A 26,725-nucleotide genomic window follows, 5' to 3' on the forward strand; every position below is an offset into this window, starting at 1 on the left:
AATCAGCTCTTAGGGTGGCAGGTAGATGCCGTGGGGCTAAGCTCCCTGCGGGGGGAAGGGCTGCTGAGCAGCGTGCAAAGAGCCCCCTTCTAAATGAATGCCTCGAGGGCGCTGCAGACGGGGCGCGGCATCCGTCCCCTTAGCCCCTGGGGGGCTGACTGAACACCCCCTGCCTGCCCTAAGGAGCAGGCAGCGGCTGCCTAGCAGAGCTCTCCCCGGGCGCGTGCCCCCTGCCCGCCGCCCCTCTCCCAGGGAACCCCGTGCCGGACACCCCCCTCAGACGGTGAGAACCAGCCGCCGCCCGCCCAAGAAGAGGAGGTGATCCAGCAGCAGGCGCGCACGCGCGGGGACGGAGCGCCCCGCCCCCGCCCTCGGCAGGGCAACAACCACCCTACCCTGACGTCACCCACACAAAGAAGAAGGGCTTCGTGCGGGCGGCGTTCATAGCGCGCATGCGCACGGCTCACTCAGTCCGCTTGCGTTGGGGTGGTTACAGGGAACCGCCGCTCGATGGCTTCCCCGTTGCAGCCCGGAGAGTTGAGCGGGAGGGACGCTTCCGGTGGAGTGGCGGCTGCATGACGGGCAGGGCGGAGAGGTGAGGCCAGAGTGGTGGTGGGGGCGGGTGTCTGTGAGGCCTGGTTAAGGGGAAAGCGGGGAGCCCAGGAGACTGTGCGCAAGGGGGGGGGGGGGGTACTGGGGGGAGGGGCTCGTGCGTGTATATATTGCGGGAGGGGTACCTGGGGGGGAGGGGTGGTCGATGGGAGGGGCTTGTGTGTGTGTATATTGTGGGAGGGGGCTCCTGTGTGCTCTGATGTGGGAAGGAGGAGTGCTGCTGTGCAGGGGGTTTCTGTGCCTGTTGGGTGGGATGGAGGAGAAGCTTGTCTGTGTGGTGTGAGGGATAGCAGCTGTACCTCGCTATAACGAACAGCTTAGTGTAGGGGGTGAATGTATTGGCCCTGAACTGTACCAGGGGCGTGTTGACACAGAGGCGTGTTGCGATGTCCCCACCATGGGTACTGTAGGCTTTTGCAATTGATGCTCCGCCATGGCATCCATCAGGGTCTTGTGAGTTCTGGATGCGGCAATGAGATGAAATGTTTCACTGTTTAAATTTAAATAAATATAATTTCGTTGACTTTTTAAAAATAAAACTAATGGGAACATTTTTGTTTTAATTTGGTACTGTAACCCAACCCCTTTATTTTTGCTTGTCAAAATCTAAACTGTGCCTCCTACCTAGAATGCTAGTGTCCTTCCTCTTCATGGAAAGCACTTGAAAATAATGTAGGGCCCTTCGAATGGACAGCAATGTAACATTAAGAATTTGTTCACATTTTATCAGAAGCTGTTGGAAGGAGACAGGTAGCTATTGTTGATGGGGATCGCTCTCTTCTGACCTTCTCTTTGCATTGTTGCCTATCTCTAAACACACTGTCAGGTTAAAAATTTTATTAATAAGAGAGAACTAATCCTGTGGTCTGCAGGTCTTTTTAAAGACCGTACTATGCGGGGGCCAGAGTGGAGGAAGGGGGAGAGGCAATATGGGGGAGGAGTTAATAGGAGCAAAGGAGATGGAAAGAGTGGCAGTCATGAGGAAAAGGAGTGGGAAGGACAGTGAAGGAGTGGGATAAGGTCAGGGCAAACAACCTGTCAGAAAACAGCATTCAGTGTTAAACTGCTAACAGTCAGTTTGATAACATCACTGTCATGCAGAAGTGTGGCCCAGCCCCTAGTGCTACTAGCTCACAGGTGGGCGAACTATGGCCAGCGGGCTGGCTCGCCAGCCAATTTAATCCAGCCCTCGAGCTCCCTCTGGGGAGCTGGGTCAGGGGCCGCTTCGCACAGCTCCTGGAAGCAGCAGCTCCTGGAGGCAGTGGCATGTCCCTCCTCTGGCTCCTATGCATAAGGGCAGCCTGGGGGCTCCTCATGCTGCCCCCGGAGCTCCCATTGGTCAGGAACTGCGGCCAATGGGAGTTGCAGGGGCAGCATCTGCAGACAGGGCAGGGCACAGAACTGCTTGGGGCGGGGGCATCGTGCGGTATCAGTAGTCTTTCACCTTCTAGGGCTCAGACTTTCCATCTGCTTCTCACAGAAACTCAGGTCACCAAGGAGACCAGTTTGGTTAGCTCTTCAGACACTTGTGGGAGTTTTCAACTTTTACTCGATTAATCTCTGTGGTATTCTTAGATTAGATAGGATTAGCTACGGACTCCAACCTTGGATTAGGCTATTTAGAAGATCCCAACAGGGACTATTAAATTAAAAGCCCATCACCATTCTGCTGTCTTTCATCATCTAGGAGCTAAGAGTGGTTTCATCTCTCCTGGCACAGTGGAAAAGGGAGACTGGAGAGGGTTGGTTGTGGCACAGCAGAATGCATTGGTATCTGTGAAGGTGGTGGCCAATGCAAAATAATAATCAATCCCACACTCCTTTTTAGGTCTGGCCTACAAATGCAGGACTTCAGGATATCTGTTTAGAAAGGGCCAGTGCTGTGATTCAGCATGGCTGTGTGATGTTCTCTAGCTGCTGGAGAACGAGAGCCACAGTAGCACAGGAGAGGTTTAAGAACTCTACCATGTGTAGCCCATGGTTTTGATAAACTGAGATGCTGGACTGCAGCCGTTCCAAAGCTGTTCTCTTTTCACATTAGGACACTGCTTTGCCTTAAAGCCTCTGACCCTTTGCTTGCCCTCCCATTGTAGTTCTTCTCATATTTTCTTTTGACCCAGAACTCTTCATTATTCTTTGGGTGCTGAATTCACTTCCTCCCCCTGTTTCGTCTCGCTATTGAGCACCAGTGGGAGCAAATCTAAGGAGGCGATTGTGCACCATCTCGTCCGCTATGTAGAAGCCCACGTGGGGTAATATTTACTTCAAGATAATGTTATTAAACAAAATGTTCCCTATTAATTTAGCTAAATCTGCTTGGCTCTGTCCTACACATTGTCTTCCCTGTTGCCTTTATCCATCTCTTGAATATTTTATGCTCATCTTGATTCTGTTGTTGGTTTCTGGATGCAGTTGTGAAATGCTTTTTAAAAGAAAACAAGCACTTTAAACTTTAAAGTCAATCTAGTGCTCATGAAAGAAGGTGGACAGCTCTAGAGATTTAAACCATCACCCATTCACCAGACAGGCATGATATGGGCAGCACAAGGGGTTTGAAGTCATTACAGAGTCATAGGAATCCCGTATGATCTTGTTCACTAACCCTATATGACATAAATTGCTTGAAACTCCATTGCCAGGAATATCCCAAGCAGAGGATTGTACCTCTGTGCCTCATATACAATGTGTCCCCAGTGGAGCTGACTGCAATAATAGAGAAAAGCGGATTTAATCCTCTTCTATGTATGTGCTATTCCTATTTCCGTAGGTTTGACAGCTATAAACAGGAGTATCAGAGGGCAGTCTGCTGCTGAAGGCAAGACAAAAGGGTTCATCTTTTCCTTCTCTCCCTCTTTCATTTGTCTCATCTTGTGTAGCTGCTTCCCCATTGATCCCAGCAAGTAGAGTGAAACTAACAAGGTTTGTCAGGTTCATTAAGTGGACAGTAGCAGCTTGAGAGCTATTCTGTGGGGAAGAACAAATTTAAATAGAGAGGAAGATGAGGAAAGAAATGGGGAAGGAGAAATGTGAAGAGAGGAAGAGAACTGAAGAAAAACATCAAAGGGATCATTAGGGTGGGGAGAGAGAATTGCTCTTGTGGTCTAGCAGTAATGGCTAAAAGTTTGGAGTATCACTCTGAGAGCATCTTATATTCTAGAGATTCCATTTGGCTGTGTGAAGGAGCAGAAGTGAGGGACTCTGGAGGGAGTCTCCTTGGTCGGAGGGAAGTTTGCTGACATGTTGGCTCTCTTGGAAAAGAGAAGGCAAAAGTGGAAAATTTGGATTTTCCTTTTCCTTTGCTTCCAAAAGAAATAGTTGGAGGAGAGAGGTGGGGAGGTGCTTTAAACAAAAGGACAGATATGCGAGAAAACGGACAGAAAACAACATCATGGTGGAGGACGTGCATGAAATGCAAAGAAATGAGGAATGGGAAAAAGAAATGGAGGTATGAATCCATCAATGGGAACTGGGTGCCTAAAAACCTTTTGAGGATCTTGGCCTGAGTCTTCATGCCATTTAATCCCTGGCTTCTCTGCAGAAACTACCAAATTAAGTGATGTCTCTATATGGAGAACTGTGTACAGTATTAGGAATTAGACTAATTTTACATAGAGCTGGGATGACAAACCTCAGATGTGCTAAAAGTGATACCTAATGTGTTTTACGGTTATGCCAATGACATTGGCATTAGCTGTGTTGCAGTGAGAAATGCAGCCTCAAGCATGATGCCCTCATCCTGTGTGAATTACAAGTGTGATTTGAGGGTGGAAGAAGGATCATACTGGCAAATGCTTGGGATCCTGGAACATCTCAAAGAGCTGCAGTTTTTCCTCTTCCTTCTGTAGGGAAGTGTGTATATGTGTGCGTGTCCATTCTTTGCCCAGAGATGTCTGCTCTTTCCAATTATGCCTTGCGGATGGCCCGCCTGAGTGCCCGGATATTTGGAGAAGTTGTCAGGCCAACAGACAATAAGTCCATGAAAGTAGTGAAGCTGTTCAGCGAGCAGCCCCTTGCCAAACAGAAGGAGGTCTACGATTACTATCCCCCTCACAACACCTACTTCGCCCTCATGAAGAAACTCCGCTTCTTTGGCCTCTACAGGTGATCCATGTGTGTAATGTGGGGGGTGGGGGAATGGACTGGGCAACAAGGAGTTGTGGATTTTATTAGGGTTGTGTTAAAGCAGCAGCAGCACTATTAAAATGGTGCAGATCAGAAGACAGACAGTCCGAATAGAAGAAGCACTTTTTTGCTGTGCACTTTTTTGCTGTGCTTGGTGTGGGAAGAATAGAGTAAAATGTGAGCTGGTTATTCATGTAGTTTTTCCTATTTGGATGCACTGAACCTTTTTTGTGGGCAAGAGTTCATAGACCAATGGGTGTAGTTAAGCAATCACATGTCAATGTGGGACTTGCTTTTTCTAGCTCAGCGGTTCTCAAACTGTGGGTCGGGACTCCAAAGTGGATCACGACCCTGTTTTAATGGGGTTGCCAGGGCTGACATTAGACTTGCTGGGGCGGCCCGGGCCCAAAACTGAAACCTGAGCACAGGTTTCAGCCTGGGCTTTTGGCTTTGTCCCCCCCCCACCCCCGCCCAGAGGCGGCAGGGCTCACGTGGGCTCAGGCTTTGTCGTAGTCTCCCTTCCCCCAGGTTTGTGTGATAATTTTTGTTATCAGAAGGGGGTCGTGGTGCAATAAAAGTTTGAGAACCCTTGTTCTAGCTGTTTGGGGCAGGGGCCTTATCCATTAAGAAAACAGTGCTTTGCAAATCTGATGAATGATGAGTGTGATGTCTGTCTGCAGAACAGAAGCTAAAATAGAATAACACTATCTCACATGTTGGTGATAGGCTTCATTCCTTAATTTCTGTTAAGTACTTTGAGATTCTTGAATGGAAGGTGCTGCTGTAATGCAAAATATCATGATGTTATTGTTTTGTTTTCCTCTTGATGTAAAACACACTAGGATAGTGTACATATTGTATAATATTTAGTTTAGTTCTCATCTTGTTTAATGTACATCTCTCCATTCTTCGAGGTGGGAATCTACCATTCTGAGTGGGAAGTATTGGCCGCCAGAACCCACTGCACTCTTGTTCTTTTGGAAGAAGTTAAATTTAACCCTCTTCCCTCTCTTTCCTCCATCCAGAGATGAACATCAAGATTTTAAGGAAGAGATGAGACGGCTGAAAAAGCTCCGTGGTAAAGGAAAACCCAAGAAAGGAGAAGGAAAGAGAGCTACCAAGAAGAAATAGAGCTACTTTGGAAATGCAACAGACTACTTTGGAAATGTCAGAGTAAAAGCAACCCTATCCCTTTCTTCCCAGCCAGAGGTGGCTTTGCATGCAGCTGAGTTCCTGGCTGCAGTGGGGAAGGGGTGTAAGCAGTCTGTCAGATATTAAACTCTGAATTGAACTCTGTTTTTACTAGGCGTCCTTGAGCACTCAGGTTTTTGGGGGATGATTTTTTTTTTCCACCAGTGACTGTATGTATGGGAATCATTCAGTATGTTCCAGCACCCATGATGATGATTATTTGGGTTTCAATTGCTATTGGAGCCCTTTTCTACCTGAGTCAGCAATAAAAAACCAGTCTACATTTTTGGTATTCACATCTGCTGCTTTCAGTCCTTATTTCTTTGGCTTTTCACTTTCGCCAAAATACTACATGTTCTATCTTTTTATTCATTAAGTATGTTTTACTTCTTTGTATTGATCCCAGTGCTGTTTGGTTCAGACTCAGTAAGAATGATGCCTTCTGCTACTGTGTAGCCTGGAACATCAATTTATAATGCATGCAGCTTTACCCACCCTACCCTTTACCTTGGTGGTTGCTTTTATTTAATTCTAGAAACAGTTCATTTGCATTATGCACTGGAGGGCACTTCCTGGTCTCCTCCCTGCCCACAGCACTCTCATTGTACTGTGTGTAATTAGATCTACAGATGATAGAAGTTGTGGTGTGAGGATTCTAAATTGCTTCCAAGTTCTGGTCCCTACCAAATGAATTATTGTTAAATATGTATTACTCCAAAAGGAGATCAGACAAGGATGTTTGTTTGTCTGTAAGGACATGTATGTATTATTCCAGAAGGAAATTAACTCAAGTTCATTGATATTGGGGGTACCTTTATATCTAGGCTCCTGCAGCGTTATCCATATTCACAACTATGTGTCTCCTTACCCTTCTTTTGTCTGTCTTCCTGTCTATTTGTTCCCTTTACGTGGGTGCAGCAACAGAAGATACATCCACATCTGTTCCTCCTGCTCCCTGTGTTTTAGGTGTACCTTTCTGGCCCTCTTCCCACTTTAATGCTGATGCCCTCTCTTCCAAGCCTATAGGCACAGCTCTTTCCCCACTTGCACAATGTACTGCTAACAGTACTCCCTTGGCTGCCTTCCTGGATGTGGCAAGTGAATTAGCAGGAGAGGGCCAAGTTAAAAGGCTTGTGTGCATGATGGGGGAGAATGTAGTACGTAGCAAGCCTTCAGACTCCAGAGGCACCTACTGAAATAAACATCTTCTGCATACCCTGGAACATACAGACACGCTGAATGTAAAAATCATCAGGGGGGTGTACTCTTCCCTGTGTATCTATACCACATGAACTTGAGAATGGGGGTAACTTGATAGGTATGCTCCAACTGGAGATACCCAGTAGAAATTCGTGTGTGGGTCTATGCATTCATGGTCATGTTAGGGATGAGGTTTTATATAGACAATCAAAAATATGGCTTCTGGAGCTTACCATCCACTCCTTATGCAGCTCTAGTGTTTAGTATTCCAGTACATGAGATTTTCTATGTATCTTATGTTAGTTAATCCTTATTTTATGGTGTCTTCCCTGGCAAACAGTAATCAACTAGGTTTTCTCTCTCTCTCTCACTCACTCACTCACTGTATGTGTGTTTAGAGTGCTGAGATACAGTTGGAGAGGAGACTTTAACTTCGTTTCTAGACTTTTGAGCATTTAAAAATCTCCACTAATAAATTATGTAATATTTTTTCCAATTCATACTTCAGTATGCAAATGAGCACCCATCACAAATTCTGGCCACCTTTGGCAAATGTCTAAAAAATAATAAACCAACTCCAGCACTTACACGCAAACAACCACTACCCTCCTCTCAATCACCCCGATTCCCAACTCCTTGCAGGGCAGAGAGAAGAGATGGTTCTTGCAACATGCCCTGAATAATAAACTTAGGCTATGAACTGAAACTGCAGGGCAGTGAATTTCAAAGGCATAGATTTCCCCCAGAAATCACCTCCCAGCAGCCCCATCTCTCTTATTGTAAAGGGGCTTTATCTATCTGAAATATTTATATGGTCCTCTTTACTGTAGTATCAGAGTACCTCATAATGATTAATACATTTATCCTCACAGTGCCCCCGTTCGGTAGGGAAGTGTAACTATCCTCATTTTACAGATGGAGAGCTGAGAAAGAGAGATTCTAAGATTCTCTACACTGCAATATAAGAACTGTGACTTGGCCACAGCTGGCCCAGATCAGCTGACAAGCGCTTTTGGGGCTAAAAATTGCAGTGGAGATGTTTGGACTCAGGTGCCTGGCCTCTAAAACCCTGTGAGGGAGTGGGTCTCAAAAACTGGGCTCCAGCCTGAGCCAGAATGTCTACTTTGCATTTTTTAGGCCTGCAGCCACCCTGTGAGGCGGAGTCAGCTGAGGCAGGGTATGCGACTGGATGCTGCAGGTTTTTTTATTACAATGTGCTTCCCCCTTGTATAACCTTAGACTTTAGATCTACAGTTGTTTTTACAGTGGAATTACCTTACTTTGATATTTAGATGACATGGAGGCTGAGTGCACCTGAAATAATGTTACACCTATGCTCCAACTCTTGATGGTGACAAACTCAGTTCATTGACCTTTAAATAAGGACCTGCAAGCCAATGTCAGCTTTCATCTGTATCCTGAACAGGTTTATCGAGGTATCTTGGGCAATTTATATCACAAGGTAAGAGGGTCAGTGTCACGGTTTATTACAAGTGAGGCATGACTGTCAGAGGAAGTGTGAAATTGATATCTAGCAAAACATTACAAAGTATAAAGAAATATGTTTCTCTATATCTGAAAATCCAGCCTTGATCTTTTGAATGCATTTGTATATTATGACAGTAACAGCAACCTTGAGTTAATACTGTATTTTTAAGGGTAGCAATGTTCTAAAATAGGATTCATGAGGCTCTTTAAAACTTACTCTCTCATTAGGATACAAACAAGTAACAGGGTGACTTGCCCCTCTAAAAGGGAGCAGGATCCAGTGCACCTGGACTGATTACCTGCTGCTCAATAGTGTTTACGGGAAAGCAACTGGGCCTTGGGAGGCGGGAGACAGCTGCAGGTGGCTGGCAGATGCCTGTTGAAACTGCAGCTAGTAAGAAGGCTGCTGAGTCAGCAGGGGAAAAGCACCAGCTGGGAGAGCTTGTAGGGAAGGCCAAACTAGTTAAGAGGTGCTGAGACACAGACCCTCAGGGAGGAAGAGCAGTGTCTAGCTTTAGATGGGAGTGAATGAAATGAACTTAAAGGAAGGAAAGATCCTCAGGGAGGAGGGACAGAGCCCAGCTGAAATCAGGGTGAAGACTTTGTATGTTTGAGCTTTCTTTTGAAAGACTTCATGTAGGACTTAACAAATCAGAGGGGGGGAATGTTTTGAATATCCGGCCTATGTGGACTTTTTAAGGGGCCCTGAGTGAAGGAGAAATTGAGGCAGGGTGCTGTCGAACCATATTTGGCTAGAAGACGGCACAACAGGGCAAGTATCCCCTTTGACAGAGATACACTGAGGACTTTCTTTGAGCAAAATAATTGACCTGGCACAGCCCTACCTTATGGGATCCAGTGTTGTCTATCTTTACGTATCATGCAGCCTCCTATTATAGTTTAATAAATGCAGGTTTCTTTTGGAAACAGTGAAGAAGTTAAATACTATTGTGAGTGTAGCCATGACTAGCACCACTTACTGAAAATGTGGTGCAAATTGATTATTAATAACTTGTATATTACTATGACAGTGATAGTAGAGGGGGGAAAAGAACAAGTATAACTTTTTTCACACCCTAGGCATGTGTGCATCATTCATGATAAATGTTAAATTTAAAATAATTCACCTGGCTGCGGGGGGTGGGGGGGGGGAGTGTATTCTGTTCTACTAGTTTGAGTGCAGAATTGGGTAGCTGGAGATCTGGAATATGTCCCTAGTTCCGCCAGTGAGTTGCTGTTTATTCTGTGTCATTGTGCGTCAGTTTTCCCATCTATAAATTGGAATGTTTACCTACCCCATAGAAGTGTTTTGAAGTTAAGATGCTACCTGCACTGGTAGAGTATGTCCCACTCAAAGCAGAGGTAAGCTCCTACTTGTGCAAATAGCAGCTTTGCCTGTCTACACTAGGGCCTGCACTTGTGCACCTCTGCCAATGGCTGGCTATGGTGGCTGTAATGGGAGCAAATCCACAACGTACAATGGAAAATATACTTCAAAACCTGATTTCAGAGTAATTCTTTTCACACAAGAGTTGATGACACCAGTAACACCTGAAACAAGCTGTATGGCACTCTGCATTCACTGTTCTGCTTTAGGTGTTCGAGATGTTCCCTTCCAGTAGCTGCTCACTCTGGACTTAATTGGTAAGTGGGGACGGAGGGAGGTGATTTTCAAACATTTTGTTTTAAATGGTAAATGTATCTGCAACTTTTAAGTGTAAACACACATTCCCTTAGTGATTTGAGTTAAGACAGTTTTGCATACTTTTTTTTTTAAACACAAAATGTGGAGGGAATGTCACGTTAGCCTCAGAATTCTATTCCCGTGTGTGGTCATTGGACACTTCTTGTACAGCTCTTGGATTGGAGCCCTCCAAGCAACACAGCTTATCAGAGAACATCTCTGAAGCCTTGTCTTCCCTACTAAAAAAAGGTCTTAAAAAAAAAAAAGTCCTCCTCCAGGCAGCTATTACTTGTGAGCAATCCCAACATGAAAACACCGTGAAAACAAAGCACTTTTTTACCATGAGATAAATTAGGCAAGATCAAACCCAGGCACGGGTAGAGGGTTGACCTCACGTAGTTTACCTTGTGGTAAATTAAAGCCTTGTCTTCACTGTGTTTGTACCTCAGGCTAGCTTGTGTGTTAGTTACCCTGAGGTAAAAAATACGCCCTTCTTTTTAGGCAGTAAAGAGAAGGTTTGGCCTGTGCCCTCTTGACTGAGAATCCCAAGTGTAAGGGCAGGCACTCTTCCTGTGCAACATCTTCTAGGGGTTGGAGGCTGTTTCATGTCTCCAAAACTACTTGCATGAAATTCGTTTATAACAGCCTTAGACTCAAGGGTCTAATTAAAAACAAGACTTAGTAAGAATGGAGGAGTAAATTAAAACAAATGGTTTACATAACCTTTGTAGTTTTTATATTAGGCCAGAATTAGACTAGGTAGGTACATCTTGGGCCAGAGCCTTAAGACTGATCTTTCGGGGACAGATCAGCTTGGTGGAAGAGGACGTGTAAAGGTTGCACAGCCATATATCTCATTTCCTGCTCCCTGTGCACTTTCTTGCCTCCTTCAAAACCAATCTGTGTTGGGGAATACTCGGGGGGGGGGGGGGGGGGGGGGGGGGGGAGAGGACTAAAAATTATTAGTCCCAAAAGGATTAATTTATGATCATAGAATAAAACGAGCCATGTGGTTAAATGCTAACTAAATAGAGACATAATTGTTTATAAATATTTGAAGCTTCTAAACATCAATGCAGCTGAGGGATTGTTTAGAATTGTCTAAGGGGATATAAATAGGACTAACGGGTTGCTGATTCTGCTGCCACTGCTGAATCTTAGTACTCTACAAGTATTAACTGTTTAATGAAATTGAGAAGGATAATTTAGGCTGAATAGTGGGGGAAACTTTCCAAGGTGGTTATGTAGTGGACTGTGGATTGGGCTCCTAAAAGAAGTAGATTACACCTCCTTGGCTTGAGCCATTCATTCAAAGCTAGACTGGACAAAGCTTTGTAAAATACAGTGTAGGGAGCAAGTCTATGCTGTGGGGGAGGGGAGATGTGCTAGCATCTCTAGCTGCTATGAGTCTATGAAAACAAACCTCTCCAAGGGATAAGAAATGGGGGAGGACCTTATATCCATTATGGTGTTTTGTCTAAATCTGAAAGTTCTTTACTTCATCCCACTGCTCTTAAACCCATTTGTAAATATTTGATGGAGTTCAGTGGGTATGCCCCATTCTCCTATGTTGCTTGTCTTCTGGGCTTTTTCAGTACATAGACCTTTTAGCAGTATCAGAAGCAGAATGTATTCAGTCTGGAAAAAACGAAGAAACTTGACACAGCTGCAACACTTCTTTTGCAGCAAAGGTAAAAGTAAACATATAAGGAACCTAGTGTTTCGTTACAATTCTTGCCTGGATACAGATTGATAGGGTTGCTCAGGCCAAGATTTCAGAAGTGGGTGACTTAAGTTAGGCTTTATATTCAAGCAATTAAAGAAGTGGCCTGATTTTTTTATTTTATTTTTTAAATGCTGACCCACTGATTTAATTTAGACTAATACCTGCATAAGAACTGAGGTCCAGATTCATAAAGGGATGCAGGGACCTAAACCCCAGCTTTAGGTGTGACTGTGATCCACAAAACTCACTTTCAGCTGCTGCCTAACTCTGTAGGTGCCCAAATTCGTGTGGCCCCTAAACATTCACTAAAAGTTCCCTAGGTGCCTACTTTTCTGCCTCCAGCCATGTGTAGAGTGCCTCACTCTAGGCATTACACATATTGACTCTATTTCCCCATGTTAAGTATCCTGACACCTTCTTGCCAACTGTCTAAATGGGCCATCTTGATTATCACTACAAATGTTTTTTTCTCCTGCTGATAATCGCTCATCTTAATTAATTAGCCTTTTACAGTTGGTATGGCTACTTCTACCTTTTCATGTTCTCTGTATGTGTATATATATATCTTCTTACTATATGTTCCATTCTATGCATCCGATGAAGTGGGCTGTAGCCCACAAAAGCTTATGCTCAAATAAATTTTAGTCTCTAAGGTGCCACAAGTACTCCTGTTCTTTTTGCGGATGCAGACTAACATGGCTGCTACTCTGAAATCTAGGCATCTGGATGCTTGTCTCCTGTCCCACCTAAGTCCCAGTGTGATCCATGAACTATCTTTCCTGTGGGGCCTGAGCTGGTAGGTGTGCTCGGAGGCTGCCTACTGGCTTGAGCCCCATTCAGAATTGAGGAGGAGGTGTATCCCCTATAACTTTTAGCCCACTGGTTACAGCACTCAACCAAGATGTGGGAGACCGAAGTTCAATTCCTCCCTCTGGCTGCTGGGGAGAGAACAGGGGTCTCACACCTCTCATGAGTGCCCTAACCACTGAGCTACTGGATATTATGATGTGGGCGTAGAATTCTCCCTCTGTCTTGCCTCTTGAAGCTGTTCCACTGTACATAATGAAGTACAGACTCATTGGAGCAGGGGGGCTGGATCCTGGGTCTCCTACTTCCCCCCTCTGTTCCCCAATCACAGACTATAGAGTCATTCTTTCACTCTCTGGCCCCATGACTATTTAGGTATTTCTCCAAAGCGGAGGAGCATCAACAGGAGAGATTCTTCTCAACCCCTATCAGAATCACCCAGACCCCAGTAGTTAAAGCAGCCTCCTGAGAGGTGGAAGACCCCTGTTTAAATCCTTTCTTCCCATCCGGCACAGGGGGACTAGAACCTGGGTCTGCCCTAACACAGGTGAGATCTCTAACCACTGGACTACCAAGTTATAAGGGAGGCACCGCTTCCAGCTCCAACTATATCACCTATTCTCACAAAAAATGGCTTAGACACCTGACTCCATGAGAGGGTTCTCAGCTGTAGATCACAAGCACATGTTGTCCTTTTTCAACCCAAACAGCTAATCAGAGTTAGGGGCTCTTGGGGTGCTCCACATGGGAGTAGAAATTGATGAAGTCTGGTATTTTTTGATGCTATTGTTTATTTAAAGTCCTGCTTGTCCAAATGCAGGAGAAACCAAGAACAAGGGATAGCTGCTTTGCTTACAGCCCCAAGCCTCTTTAGCCAGCACCAGACCCCAGAGCTCTGTCTGGGCTTCTCCCAAGGTCATGCTGTGTTTATAGGCTCCTGCTTGTTTTTTTTTTTTTTCATTGCCTCTAAGTCTCTGCCAGTTTCTTGTCTGTTTGCCCACCTGTACTTTTTTCCCCATACCTGCAGACACCCAACTGGTCAGAACAACCCACAGAGAAACCCTCTGCCCAAATGGTGCTAGTTTCTGGGCAGACTCCATTATGCCTTGTTTTAGATGTGGCCCCTTAACTGCACTCTACTGCTATCTTAAGTGAAGGGCACATTCACACATGAGTTTCAACCATGTTTTAGCTCAACCCATAACAAAGTTTAACCCAGCTCATAGCACTGAGGTAGATATCTGTCTCCCTGCAGCCCTGACTTAGGTACTTAACACTGAGAGGGGTGGGGCTAAGGACACAACCCTCTTGTTGGCATCTCCCATTGGCTAGTTTAGGCAGCTCCCCACCTAGTATGCTGGCTTTTGTGGATTATATTTTAATGTGTCTATCTCCCTATTCCTTGTATAGGGAGCCTAGGCAACTAAATCAGGTTTTGTGGATTCCATTATTGTTCCAGCGATTTTTCTAGGCACCTAAAAGTTAGGTGTTGTGACTCCTAAATCCCTTTGTGAAGCTGGGTCTAAGTAAATACTTAGTGAGGACCTTAGGTTTTAGTCCCTGGAGAATCTTTGTATACCTGATTCAGCATAGGCTAATGCATATTAGGCCCCAGTTCAGCAAAGCATTAACCAAGTGCTTAATTTTAAGCATTTAGTGAAAAGGGATCAACTTAAAAATGTATTTAAGTACACTGCTGACCTGAGGACTTATTTTGTTTTCAGCAGATTGAATCATAGGTTACATTTTTAAAAGCATTACCAAGAACATGTATAAACAAAGATGGGATGTGCCTGAATGGATATTTCTTCACCTAAGTGCACCACTTACCAAAAAATGCAGAAGCGGTCTCTGGAAATAAGTCTCAATTCTTTAAGGGCAGTAGTTGAATTACATGTAGCTAATGTGAACTGAAAAAGTTAACATCATACTGAAGACTGCTTAAATAATCAATGGCACACAAACCAACTGCCAAGAAATTCAACAGTAAGGCTGCCATAGTTCCCTAAATGAAACAGGGACATGGGATGGTTCAGAGAGATTGGTAATGGGCCATAGAACCTTTTCTGTTGCCACGACAAATCTAGCTTGGGTCAATAGTGACCAAAAGCTATTAGCATCTGAGGGCTGTTCAGCAATCTGCATGAAGTGAGTTGATATTCTCTGCAGGCTCGTGTTCATGTCAATAACCATGATCGCAACTGGCGTAGGAGAAAGACCAAAGGCTGAATCCAAGTGGAGACTGATCTATCCTATTACCCAAAAGATGGTGCAGCATGGGGAAGCTCATGTTGCTGCTGCTGGGCTGTTCTGTGTCTGTTTTTATTACTATTGATCTTATCATAGCACTGAGGAGCTCCAGTTATGGAGCAGGACCCCACTGTGCTAGGCACTCTGCAAACACAGAAGAAAAAAACAGTCTCTTCCCCAGCCCTGCTTGAAAGTGCTTACAATCAAAATAGGCACTATGATAATAATACTCAGACAAAAGGCAATGGATGGACTTTCAGTCTAGCACTGTTCACAAACACTAAATTCACACTTTAACAAATAAAATACAAAATATCAACCAAAAGCATGAGAATCTTGCAGTCATTATTGACTGCTGGAAAGTAGCACTCCATAGCCTCTTGGCTTGTTTCTACTCTTAGCCACCCTGCTTATACAGTGTGTCATTTTTCAAGACACTGCTCTATTGCCTGGTATTGACCAAGGCCCAGGTATAAATTCTCTCTGTATCCTGTCAAAATCAAACTGCTAGTTAAGTCCAACATGCCATGAAATAAAAGCTCTCTTTATAATAAATAATAATGACTTCTGAGTATAGATGAATATTAGAATATTTACAAAACATACAATTCATTTATAAAAACAGAAATAAAAAATGGATCTGAGATGGAGCCCTGCAGAACTTCCCCATTAGGGAGTATCTGGGAGTTGTATTCATTTGCTGAAACAAATTGTTGTCTTTTGTAGGGAGAAGTCGTCATATCAAATAGAACAGGAATACCCATGTCCAGAAGCCTTTAGTGTAACTGACGGCTTCAAGCAATCCACAGCATCAAAAGCCTTTGAGAGATCATTGAACATTGCACCAGAAATTTTGTCTGTGGTCTATTGCATCTTAAACATTCTCAGATACTCACAGAAATGATAACCATAGAGTATTTCAGTGAGTTGCCTGATTCCTACATGCTAGACAAGCAGATTGCATCTTAGAGGAAACCAAATGTAAGCAAGTCTTTTTTTACCACTGACAGACTATTAATTGTGGTGTTAACCCCATCAGTACTCAACCTTCGTATCTATATATTACAGTATAAAACTTCCATTAAAAACCAAACAGCATTCAATGCATCACTGAAGAACATATATTAAAAACAAATGAAATCCCCGGCTAAAATTTAACACACAATTCTGACAAACAATTTTCTCAACATGAATTGACACATAGCCATCAACTGAAAATTTCTGTCTGGACAGGTAGGCTGAGTGTTGGGGAATATCTGGAGTGGAATAACAGGGAAAAGCATGGGATGTTGGTGGACCTTGGAGGGGCATCAGGCAGGTAGGGGGAGCAGCATAGGTGGTAGAGGGCATGGAGCATATAACAGGTAAGCTCCACTCCTCCAGTGCATGTGAATTCCATGTGCTTACGCAATCCCTGCTTATGCTAAAGAAGCCTCCCCCTCTCCTAGACAGGTTTTCTCCTGTGCTGAGGAACTCCTGCCTTTTTCTTTCTTTCTGGGGATTCTCCAGCTCAGGGAAAACCTGTACATCAGGAAAGGGGCATCACTACCCTTAAGGAAGCAGACTGCCCCATCACAGTGACAAATTGTTGTTCTTTACTCTTATCACTTGATACTCTGTTACCCCAGACGACTGTGAAAAGAAACAGTGAAGATGGGGAGGCTGGGCTGGCTAGCAGGCCAGCCCCCTTGAAGATGATTAAGTGGAGAGGAAATGTCCAGTCTCCTTCACAGAAGCTACAAGGATTGTTTCCAATCAGCTACTTTAACAACCATAGAATGGTTGCAAAGAATTCCCAGCTGAAATAGCAGAAATAGTCATAAAATCAATACAACCAACATCTCTTACAGCAATGACCATTGATTGGGCAACATTATTTCACTGTCCCATTCCAAAGCTGCAGTTTCTGTATTTGAGTCCCTATATTGCTTTAGCATCTTCTTTGTCTTATAGCTTTCCTACTCCAGACCCATATAATCCCTAATGACTTTTGCTGTTCCGTGAAGGAAGTAAAAACTGAAGGAAAAAAAAAAACCCTGAGAGAGCGGATGCATTCACTTGCTAATCTGTTAACATTAGATCAGAGATGCAAGGAGAACCTCACTTCCTTGAAAGTGGTGGGGGGAAAAATCAAATTGCAGCAGGTGCTGGGGTCAGAGGAAAAGCTCAAGGAAACAAAGACAGAAAATGCAAGCCTGGGAGTTGTGGAAGAAAGTTCTAAAACCAGGCTGTATAACTGTCTGGACACCAGATTAAACTGTTTTATGTGGAATCCTTGAAATTCCCCTTCCTTCAGCCCCAGTAAGTTCTCTAAGCTGTGTTTTGTACCCAGTTAAGCAGTTGTAGAATATGAAATGTGACCATCAAGTGGAAGTATAATACAAGAAATCTACAACCATTTAGCACTTAAAGGCTGATCCATCTGAATTGTTAATGACAGACTTTTTTTTTAGAAACCAGATATTTGCATGACTGCATTAATCAAAGCTATGAGACGCATAAGTAGAAACCGAAGTTAACAGAAATGTCTTGGCTGATTCGATCAAGTATGGTATTTGATCCCTGTTTCAGCAAAACAAATCAGGCAATGCAGCTACTTCTCTCTCCTCCCTCCCCTTCCCATTTTCCACAGCCTCCCATTCCCCATGCACATTGCCTCTCTTCCCCCTTCGCTGGTGGCTTCTGACCCTGCTTCATTCTCTCTCCAGCTAATATTCTGTCCAACCCCTGCCTCTCTATCTCCTTCTCCCATAGCTGCCTCCTGCCTGCTCCCTTTCTTATCTTAATGATGACTTCACTTCAGGACTCACCGGTTTCTATTAGTGAATCCTGATGTGCCACCTCCATCAGCCTTTTGAGGTCACCTGTACTACTGCACAAGTGTTTGGACCTTTCAGTATCTCATATTTCTACTGCACAGGTGATTGCAGGAGCAGGAGACAGTAGGTTGGGGCTCAGCACATAGACAGTTGGATCTTAAAGTCGCCATTAAGATAGGAGAGGAAGTGGATTGGTGTGTGTGATTTTTGTTTTGTTGTGAGGGTGCTGAAAGACATGCAGGGCATGGAAAGAAGAGAAATTAATTCTTATTTAGCTAGTGATATGTGCTCCAGGCCCATCCCCTTTATGTGACATATGGCCCAATCTGACCGCCTTCCCAACTGCCAAGACCCTCCCTGATGTGCATAGTCCATCGAAAGGGAAATGTTTTGGTTTTTGCTTTCCAAAGGTCACTTTGAATGTGTGAGTTGTATTTCAGAGTAATGTTTTATTAGAAATGATCCTGCAAAGTTATTTTCAACCTGGGTCCAGTGAAAAGCTTGTGGCTCAGTAAATATGCCTCTTACCACTCCCAAAATGAGAAGTAAAAAGTTATTTTTAAAAGGGGGTTATTTAGAACATCATTCCTTAAAATATAAGAATGGTATCTGAGTTAAAAACTTTGTGGACTTTTCTTTCTTTTAAATAAATACAAAATTTATTAAAGAGGAAAAGTTATGATGTTTCTTAAATTAATATTGCAAAGTATTTTTTAAAAAATAGAATGTTCTACATAAATATTTAGAACAAATATTATATATGATATATTTAAACTATAAAACACATATGTGTCATTTGTAACATTTAGTTTTTAACTTAAATCTTTTACTAGTGTCAAATCTCTGAAAGCTTAGATCTAATGTGCAGCCTTTCAAAGTCACTGGGCAGTAGAGAAATTGTACTTTGGTTTGAGGAAAATGTAACTTTTGTAATGATTTAAGGTCATTTTATTTGTGATATAATTGTTTTATATTGTTAAGTTGTCTGGGTTATAGTTCTTTAGTTCTCTGTCTAAGCATTAGGGGCTTGAACCTATACAGTGAAAGTTAATGGGAATTTTTCAATTGGCTTGAATGGAAGCAGTATCCAGTTTTTATATAACAAGCATATGCAAACTAGATAGCATTTTTGTGCCTTTTGAGGGGGAAAGAGAAAGCATGAACTGAGAAGATGACTTTTAGTGAGAACTGTTCAGCTGCCAGTTACTTATCCCCTGCCAAATATTAGTTCATTTCCATACAGAGGGCATACAGCATCAAAGGTCTGAGGCTCAACAGCATTGCAGAACTTCAGGATTCTTCAGATGGAAGCTTCAAACGATGTGAAGAACTATCATCATATTCTGCTAAAAAAAAATCAACAAGATCAACAGAGAAACAATAACAGAAAGAATCAAAACACCTATGCTTTTTCTGAAAAAAAAAACAAACACAAAAGTTGGTGCAAAAAATGGCATAAGTACACATTCCTTGGAAAGGGGCAGGTTTTTTTTGTATTTACAAATACAAATTTAGTTAGACTGTCTGTACTACAGGAATGACCCACCCAGAGGTCTGGATGGTTTAAGGGTTGGTCAATGAAAAAACAGAGCCCTTCACATCAAGGTCACTAATTTGACTTGGACTTTTGTTGATAGTGACTGGAAGTACCACCTAAAGGCTGTCTGGTAGCCTCTGCAAAATGGAATAGTGGTATCGATCCTTAGTGAACAGAATTCTATATCAAAAGCACTGTTACATTTAACACTGATTAGCCTCCTTTCTGATGGGCTAAGCAGAGAAACCAAAGATGGTGCAGGACCACAAAATATGAATTACATTCATCAATGGATGTGGACCCTCCCAAAGAGCAAGGAGGTACAGTGTGAATAGTAGGTTTCTCCTCTATTCCTCCCAATCCATTATCTCTTACCAGCATTGCATTCTCTCTTTTATTTAAAAACAAAACAAGCAAACAAAAAAAAACCCCACCCATACCATGTGTATTAGGTGGTAACTCTTGGCTCTAATTCTAGTTCTTGTTCTCAGTTGGCAGCATTAAGGTTCCTACTTGAAGCCCTTAATGTGTTACACAGTATAAATAATAACAACATAGTATGACTAACACTCTCCATGTGAATGCAAACCTCCTGATAAAATCAAATGCACAAGAACAAAGCAACGTGGGATTATTAAAGGCAGTAGGAAAAAGTACTAAAAAAATGTAGATTGATGGTAGGCCACTGGTTGCTGATGTTAGACTTACACCCTGACTGTAAATTGTTTGGAGAATAAAACATGGATTATGACTAAGATTTGCACAGTAAGGCCAAATTCATCACTGTGGTAAATTCTATTGAAGTAAAAGGGGTTACACCAGGGATGAATTTCACCCAGTGACTTTTCCATTAACATCAGCTACCTAAGGAATGCGCCCAGATAAGTACTTAATACTACACTTCTTTTCATTTCCTCACAAGTACAGGGAAATCTCTCTCAACATTCTAATCTTCATTGTTACATTTATTTCCTAATCTGAGTTTTGTTTACAGGCTGTGCACACATTTTCCCAACACTTCAGATTCTTATCCCACAGAGGGCATTGTTGACTATTATCTTTTCAACAGTATGTTTAGAACACAGATTTGTAAACCATAAAGTTACAAACTTGGCAAGTAACTTAGTTTTTATGTTTGGTTCACATACATAGTGTTGGCTAGTGGTGGTAGTACTCCGAGCCATCTGTGACACAAGAATTTGGGCTTCTATTCAGAGTAGCAGCCGTGTTAGTCTGTATTCGCAAAAAGAAAAGGAGTACTAGTGGCACCTTAGAGACTAACCAATTTATTTGAGCGTAAGCTTTCGTGAGCTTCATCCGATGAAGTGAGCTGTAGCTCACGAAAGCTTATGCTCAAATAAATTGATTAGTCTCTAAAGTGCCACTAGTACTCCTTTTCTTTTTGGCTTCTATTCAGTGATGATACTGTACTGCCCTAGAAGGGAGGTGCTGTGTTGTTAAGGTGTAGTGTGTCAGATGACTTGTTAAACAAATCCCTTCTGCATATCTCTGATGGCTGTCCAGGTGGGAGTTAAATATTGTGTGGCCTTTTGAACAGAGCAGGGAATAATTTTGAGCAGACTTGTGGCCAACTTTCCTCCTCCTAATAAAACAGGATCTAATGTTCCAGTCTGTATGGGAGTTATTGCTGAGTTCATACAATAAATAACTGTTATATTTACTTAACATGGAAAGTACTACCAGCACCTAACTCATTTCCAAGTGCTTTTACAAAGCACTAACTTGAGTGTGAAAGGTGCCATATAAAACCAAAAGTTATTGTATATATATTTATAGAGTATTCAGCATCCCAAAACTACATTAATAGAATGAGAAGGCTGCATGTCAAATGTCACGAAATGCAAAAGTTAAGGATGCTTGTGCCATCTCAAAGGGACGCTGTCAACTTGAATCTGTTTAACTGACTAATTTAAAATATTCCAGGTTGTGACAGAACATCCTTTAAATAGTGTGGCTTCGTTTGTTTGTTTGTTTTGATGTAGTTTTGGTAATCTTTTAAAAAATACGCATGAGGTTTTTCTGTTGCTTTCTTGAGGATATCATGATGATAGTTTCAGCAAGAGAGCAACTAAAAGCCTGATCCTGCAAACACTTACATACATAAATAAAATTAAGCATGGGCATAAATGTTTGGAGGCTCAGGCTGTCAATAAACAAACTGAAAATATTAGAGGTGTTTTGTTTTTAACTCCTCTCTGTTTTAATAATCTTAAGTGTTAAATATATCTACTCTAATCACAATTATGTCTGAAAATAGATTTTTCAAGCTGGCAGAGTCCCTTTAGCTGTTCCTTTTGTGCATATCTATAAAGATGTCTTACATAACATTTCTCAAATGTTACATCATAGTTTTTTAACACATTTAAACAGTTGTAGCATCTTGCAATATTTTCCCATTATTGTATAATAATTTTTATTGTCATAATATTCTGGTATATTGTTAACTTATACTGTAAGGTATTATCTCTCTTGGAAATGTATTTTAATAATAATGTCAGCACTCGTACTATGCATTTTTTTTCCAACTGCAGTTTGGGAAATAGTATGTTATATAATTAGGGACAGTATTGTAAAGGGGTTAAAGATAATTTTTCCTGTACAGTCTTAACTTTGGACTCTTCAGATATTCAGTATTTAAATATGCACCCTTAAACCCCAGTCATTCAACTGGATCTGCGCAGGCAAACCCTTGTGTCTACGGTTTCTTCTGCAGGATCAAAGCCTTAAGGTTCTATAACATACTGTAGTTTTGAAAAGAATATTTTACCCATGAAAATATACAGAATTGTGATTGTGGGCCCCTTTAAGTTTACATTCAGCTTTCTCCCACCCTCCTTTTTTATATACACATTTCGCCTACTAATTTCAGAAGTGAAGTCATGGTCCCACTGAAATCACCGGCAAAACTCCCATTGACTTCTCTTGGGCCAGGATTTTACCTCGGTGTTCAATTTGAGACATCTAGGGCCTGAGTTTCCAAATAAAGCCGGGGGGCTGCAGGCACCCAACACCTCTGAAAATCAGATCCTAAGCTCTTCAGGTTGGTCATCCTAGAATCAGTGGACACAGTTGAAAAATCTGAACTAAATACTCCTAGGAAAGCACTTTTCCTCTTTACAAATGACTTTTCTTTTTATGTAATATTTTCTCAGTACAAAGGTGTTTTTTTCTTTTTTTTTAAGTTTGGGTTTTTTGTTTGTTCTTTTAGTTGCTTTGTGGCATGCCAGTTTAATAGACGAGCAGCACGTTCTGACGTATTGTTGTTGCTTTTGACGCCCCCCCACACTTGTTGGAAGACTGTCTTCCTATAGTAGAGAGCCGGAATTTAACCTTCTGAGCCCACTCTCCTAGTAGAAACCCCACCCTAGAAGAAGTTAGTACCCTACCTCCAACCAGTGACTTGTTATTGTGCTTCCTACCCTTGCCTGATTTGCTCATGGTGTATTTTTAGGTTGAAAATATGCTAGTTCAGTGCTTCATACTACTACTAATTGCTAAATTGGAAGAATGAGGGGTCAACAGGCTAATACCATACCAAAGGGATTTTCTGCCCTAACTAGGGTAAGAGGACAGTGGAGGATGGCTGTGTGGCTACGGGGGAGCAGGAGTGCAGTGTGATTAGTCTCTGGGTGAAGGAAGATGGGGGTTGTGTGAGGGGAGCTAAGGGACAAGCAGTTCTGAGGGGGAGAGAGGGCATCTCTGTATGAGGGGAGAGAGCCTCAGGAAAGGCTGGAGCATTGGGTCAGAGAGAAGAGCCCAGGCCCTGGGAAGATGCTAGGTGGAGAAGGCTGTTAGTGGCAAAAAGAGGCTGGCTGGAAGGAGGGGTCTATGGAGAGGGAGGTATGTGTAGAGAGGGGAAAGCCTGTGGGGAGCAGGGAGGGAGGGTGTGCATGGAACGGGCTTTAGGGCTGAGGTGGGGGTGCTGTGCAGATGGCATTGGGGGAGGCAAAAATGGACGGGAACTGAGCGAGGCTAGAAAGCGGCTTTGAGTCTGTTTCTGAGGGGGTCGGGGGAGGGGCTTACAGGAAAGGGGCGGGGTTACACCCCGCGCCCTCTGAGTTCCCTGGGTGACGTTTAGTCCCGCCGTGACGTCAAGGTGTTTCCCCGTGACATCAGACGGCCCATGCGCAGTGACAGCGGCTATTATAGGTGACGTCACGGGCCGCGTGTGACGTATAGTGGCGCGGGCCGCTGGAGCTCTCCGGGTTGTGTGGTCTTCCCCCCCTCCCACTACGGGTCGCGGCTGGGGGCGGCCCGGCAGCGGGGACGCGGCTTCCCCCTCCCACCCCTCCCCTTCCTCCAGCGCTTCGACCCAAGATGGCGGCGCTGAGCAGCGGCAGTAGCTCCGAGGGGGCCTCGCTCTTCAACGGGGATATGGAGCCTGAGCCGCCGCCCGGAGCTGGGGCCTCGTTCCCGGGGGGCAGCGGCGGCGGCGAGCCGGCCATCCCAGAAGAGGTGAGGCCCGGGCGGGGAGAGGGGCCGCCGAGCGGGGTGTACTGGAGCCCACCCCCGGAGCCGCTGCCTGGGGCTTCCCCGGCCCCTGGGCTCTGTGCGGCCTGAGAGCCGCCGCGCAGGCGGAGGCGGAGGTGCGCGCTGCGCCGCCCCCCCCCCCGCCAGGGACGAGGCTCCCAGCCGTGTGGCCCGGGAGCGGGGTGCGCACGGCGGGGCCGGGGCTGCCTGGGGGCCCAGGTGAAGGGGGCGGCGGGACGGGGTGTCTCCCCTCCCCCGCGTAGCGGGAGGGGCCGGGGGGCGGCGGTGCCTTCCTGGGCAGGGGATGACGGGCGCGGGAGGCCGCGGCGGGGGGGGGATCTCTGGCCGCCGGCAGGCCCAGTCGGGGCCGCTCCTCATTGCTCCGATGCAGCGGCTTGGGAGGGGGCTGCTCCGCTCAGCTGCGCCGCCGCTCGCCCGGGTCCCCCCGGCCGTGGCGACAGCGCCTGGCTCGTAAGGGTTAAGGCGGGGGGGCCCCGGCGCGCACGCTCCTCCTGCTCAACAAGTGCAGGCGGCGCAGGTGGCTCCGGCGGGCGGCCTGGGGCGGGGGCGAGGCGCAGGGGCAGCGGCGGGCCGGGCTACGGCAGTGTATCTGCAGCGCGGGGAAGCCTCGGCCCGGTCCCCGCTCGTGGTGCGGGGCTCCCGGCCTCCCTTTGCCCGGAGAGGTGGAGACGCGAGTGCGCGCCTCGCTTTAATGTAGGGCCGTCGTGGTGGTGACAGGTGCAACGTCAAGGGGTCTGTCTCTGGGTCAAAACCGGAAGTCGGGGGTCTTCAGGCCGTCCCGCCGCCCCCACGGCTCCTTTGTGGTGTGCATCTGAGAAGCTGTAGTACGCTTTTGCAATCAGTTTATTTTGTGTTTGAGGATCTCAAAGCGCTTGTCGGATATTGACGAATCTCAGTGGGACCACTCCTGTGTGTTTGCGGGATTGTTCCCTTAATCGCTATTGCAGCATGAGGTCTGCTGCTGTGGATTGGGCACCGGGTTGGGGTTCAGGATACCTGGGCTCTAATTTGTGGCTGTCATCACAGACATGGTGAGACTTTTGGGCTTATCCCTTAACTAGCCTCTGTGTGTTTCCCAATCTGTAAAAGGAGGTAATACTCCTCTTACTGGGGTTTTGAGGTTTAAATCGCTGTTTGCAGAATGAGTTCAGCACTTGGATATACAAAGTATTTTGAGGTTTTGGGAGATTTAGGCACAAAGATGAAGTGACTTGGGCAATGTCACATATCAGATTGGTTCTAGAGCTAGGTTTAGAACCCAGAAACCCTGACTCCCGGTCTCTTGCATCAGTCACTGACAGTAAAACTTTCAAAAGCAGGTGAGTGATTTGGGAGCCTGGGCATCCAAGTGCTGTGGGTCATTAGACTCTACTTCTAGGCCCTCTACTTTTAGCTACACCAGTTGCTAAACAATTGCCATATTCCTACCTTAGTGGTAAAAGTGTTTTCGTATTTATTTATAGCACACACTAACCAAATTTTTAGTATTTCACAAACACAAATGAATTATGCATTGCATAATCCCTGGGAAATATTTTTTGTTTGACTCCAGTACACTTTACAGATGGGAAAACTCAGACAGGGAATAGGTCTGTGGCATGGCTGGGATTAGACTCTTGATTCCACAACTCAGGCTTCTGTCAGTGAGATAATTCTTCTTTTATGTAAGTAATAATCATCATCATTTGTTTCTAACTCTAGGTCTAATAGCTTTGCTTCTGTAGCAGACAAGAATGGTAATGTCAGCAGTCAAAACTTTGCTAATACATAGTTAAAACTGAGAATTTTATTCCTGATACAAAAAAGGAGTTCACAGTTTAAAGATGTAAATGCCATAACATGAGTGTGTATGTGCACACTCTCTATATTTTACACAAATGTAGGAAGAGAAAGTGATGTGTATGTAGTGAGAACGATCATATTTTGTTATTGTTAAGTGGCTACTGCTCTTGGACCAAAAATGTGTTTGTTTTAAGTAAAAACCTGAATAGAACAGTAGGAACGAGATTTATTCGTGTAATGTGCTCATCTACAAATGTAAATATTTCATACATAGACTTTAAACAGAGTAAACTTGTAGCAGATAAAGCACCATAGTTCAACTACATTAAGTTGCTATTATGAATACACTTTTTAATTCAGCCCTGATGTTCAGTTGCAAAAATGTATATGTATGGTCTATACTTATTCAGCTCTCTCACGTTTTGAGGAGGTCTGGTTAGCTATCAAACAGGAGACCTATCAAACCATCTTGTGAGGGGTGACTTTGTTCTCGAAAAGGATAGCTACTTAAATGCGAACACCCTCCTTTATGCTTCTGTCAAGTTCCCAATCACAGATTTGTAGAGAAGAATTATCTTTTTTTCTTAAAGACAATGGAATTCTAAAGTTCTTAAGTACCTACTATAGAGTCTCATCAAAAAGCTCAGCTTCAGTTGCTTTGAGTCAATACCTAGAATGGCTTCAGGGTCAGAGTGAATGTTGTCTTGAGCCCATGTGAAAACCTAAGCTGAATTTACTGACACATTACAGGAAATTTAGTTTTCTTTGTAATGTTCTTTTTTGGGCTATTCCATAGGTTGTTGTGGTTTTTTTTAAATGTTAAAAAAGGGGGGCGAAAGTGTTTGGGAAATTTTGAAAAAGACTTACTTAGTAAATTTGTGTTTTGAAATACTTGTATTTTAGTTGAGTAGGTAATTTATACTGAAACCATATGCCTTACTATGAGGTTATGTGGCTAATGGCCAGAGCTGAAGTGTAATACCTTACACGTTCAA

The 26,725-nt window shown here is 44.1% G+C and overlaps 2 protein-coding genes across 11 annotated transcripts in view; both read left to right on the forward strand.

Moving 5' to 3' along the window:
* Positions 1–332: 332 nt before the first annotated feature.
* MRPS33 (mitochondrial ribosomal protein S33) lies at positions 333–6,223 on the forward strand. Of its 5 annotated transcripts, none has more exons than XM_037879008.2 (3): positions 333–595; positions 2,733–2,864; positions 3,380–3,432. In XM_037879008.2, exons 1-3 carry the CDS (start codon positions 453–455, stop codon positions 3,423–3,425), a joined length of 321 nt encoding a protein of 106 aa, XP_037734936.1. In that variant the 5' UTR covers positions 333–452; the 3' UTR covers positions 3,426–3,432. The 5 variants fall into 5 exon arrangements, with proteins under 5 accessions (XP_037734936.1, XP_037734923.1, XP_037734935.1 ...); XM_037878995.2 differs by lacking the exons at positions 2,733–2,864; positions 3,380–3,432 and adding exons at positions 4,458–4,713; positions 5,760–6,223 and having other exon boundaries at positions 436–595; XM_037879007.2 differs by lacking the exons at positions 2,733–2,864; positions 3,380–3,432 and adding exons at positions 4,497–4,713; positions 5,760–6,223 and having other exon boundaries at positions 440–595.
* Positions 6,224–8,405: 2,182 nt separating this feature from the next.
* Positions 8,406–26,725, forward strand: part of BRAF (B-Raf proto-oncogene, serine/threonine kinase) — a 135,417-nt gene continuing 117,097 nt past the window's right edge. For 2 of the 6 annotated variants that reach the window (XR_005222412.2, XM_037879057.2), the window contains exon 1: positions 23,605–23,912. Coding sequence is in view for 2 of the 6 variants with exons in the window: in XM_037879057.2 (XP_037734985.1) it covers positions 23,775–23,912 (138 nt within the window). In the remaining 4 variants the exon portion in view is untranslated. Of the gene's footprint in view, positions 8,588–10,209; positions 10,258–23,604; positions 23,913–25,203; positions 25,268–26,725 lie in introns of those variants that run through there. The other 4 variants (XM_037879076.2, XM_043541341.1, XM_037879085.2 and 1 more) reach the window with 4 other exon arrangements.

This window comes from Chelonia mydas, chromosome 1 (genome assembly GCF_015237465.2).
Source record: "Chelonia mydas isolate rCheMyd1 chromosome 1, rCheMyd1.pri.v2, whole genome shotgun sequence".
In the NCBI taxonomy this organism is placed as follows: Eukaryota; Metazoa; Chordata; order Testudines; family Cheloniidae; genus Chelonia; species Chelonia mydas.

What these genes read in the sequence shown, in the direction of transcription:
- MRPS33 (XM_043541284.1), top strand. An exon ending in CGCTTCTTTGGCCTCTACAG is followed by an intron (nt 4,714 to 5,759) that starts GTGATCCATGTG and finishes TCCTCCATCCAG; the next exon opens with AGATGAACATCAAGATTTTA.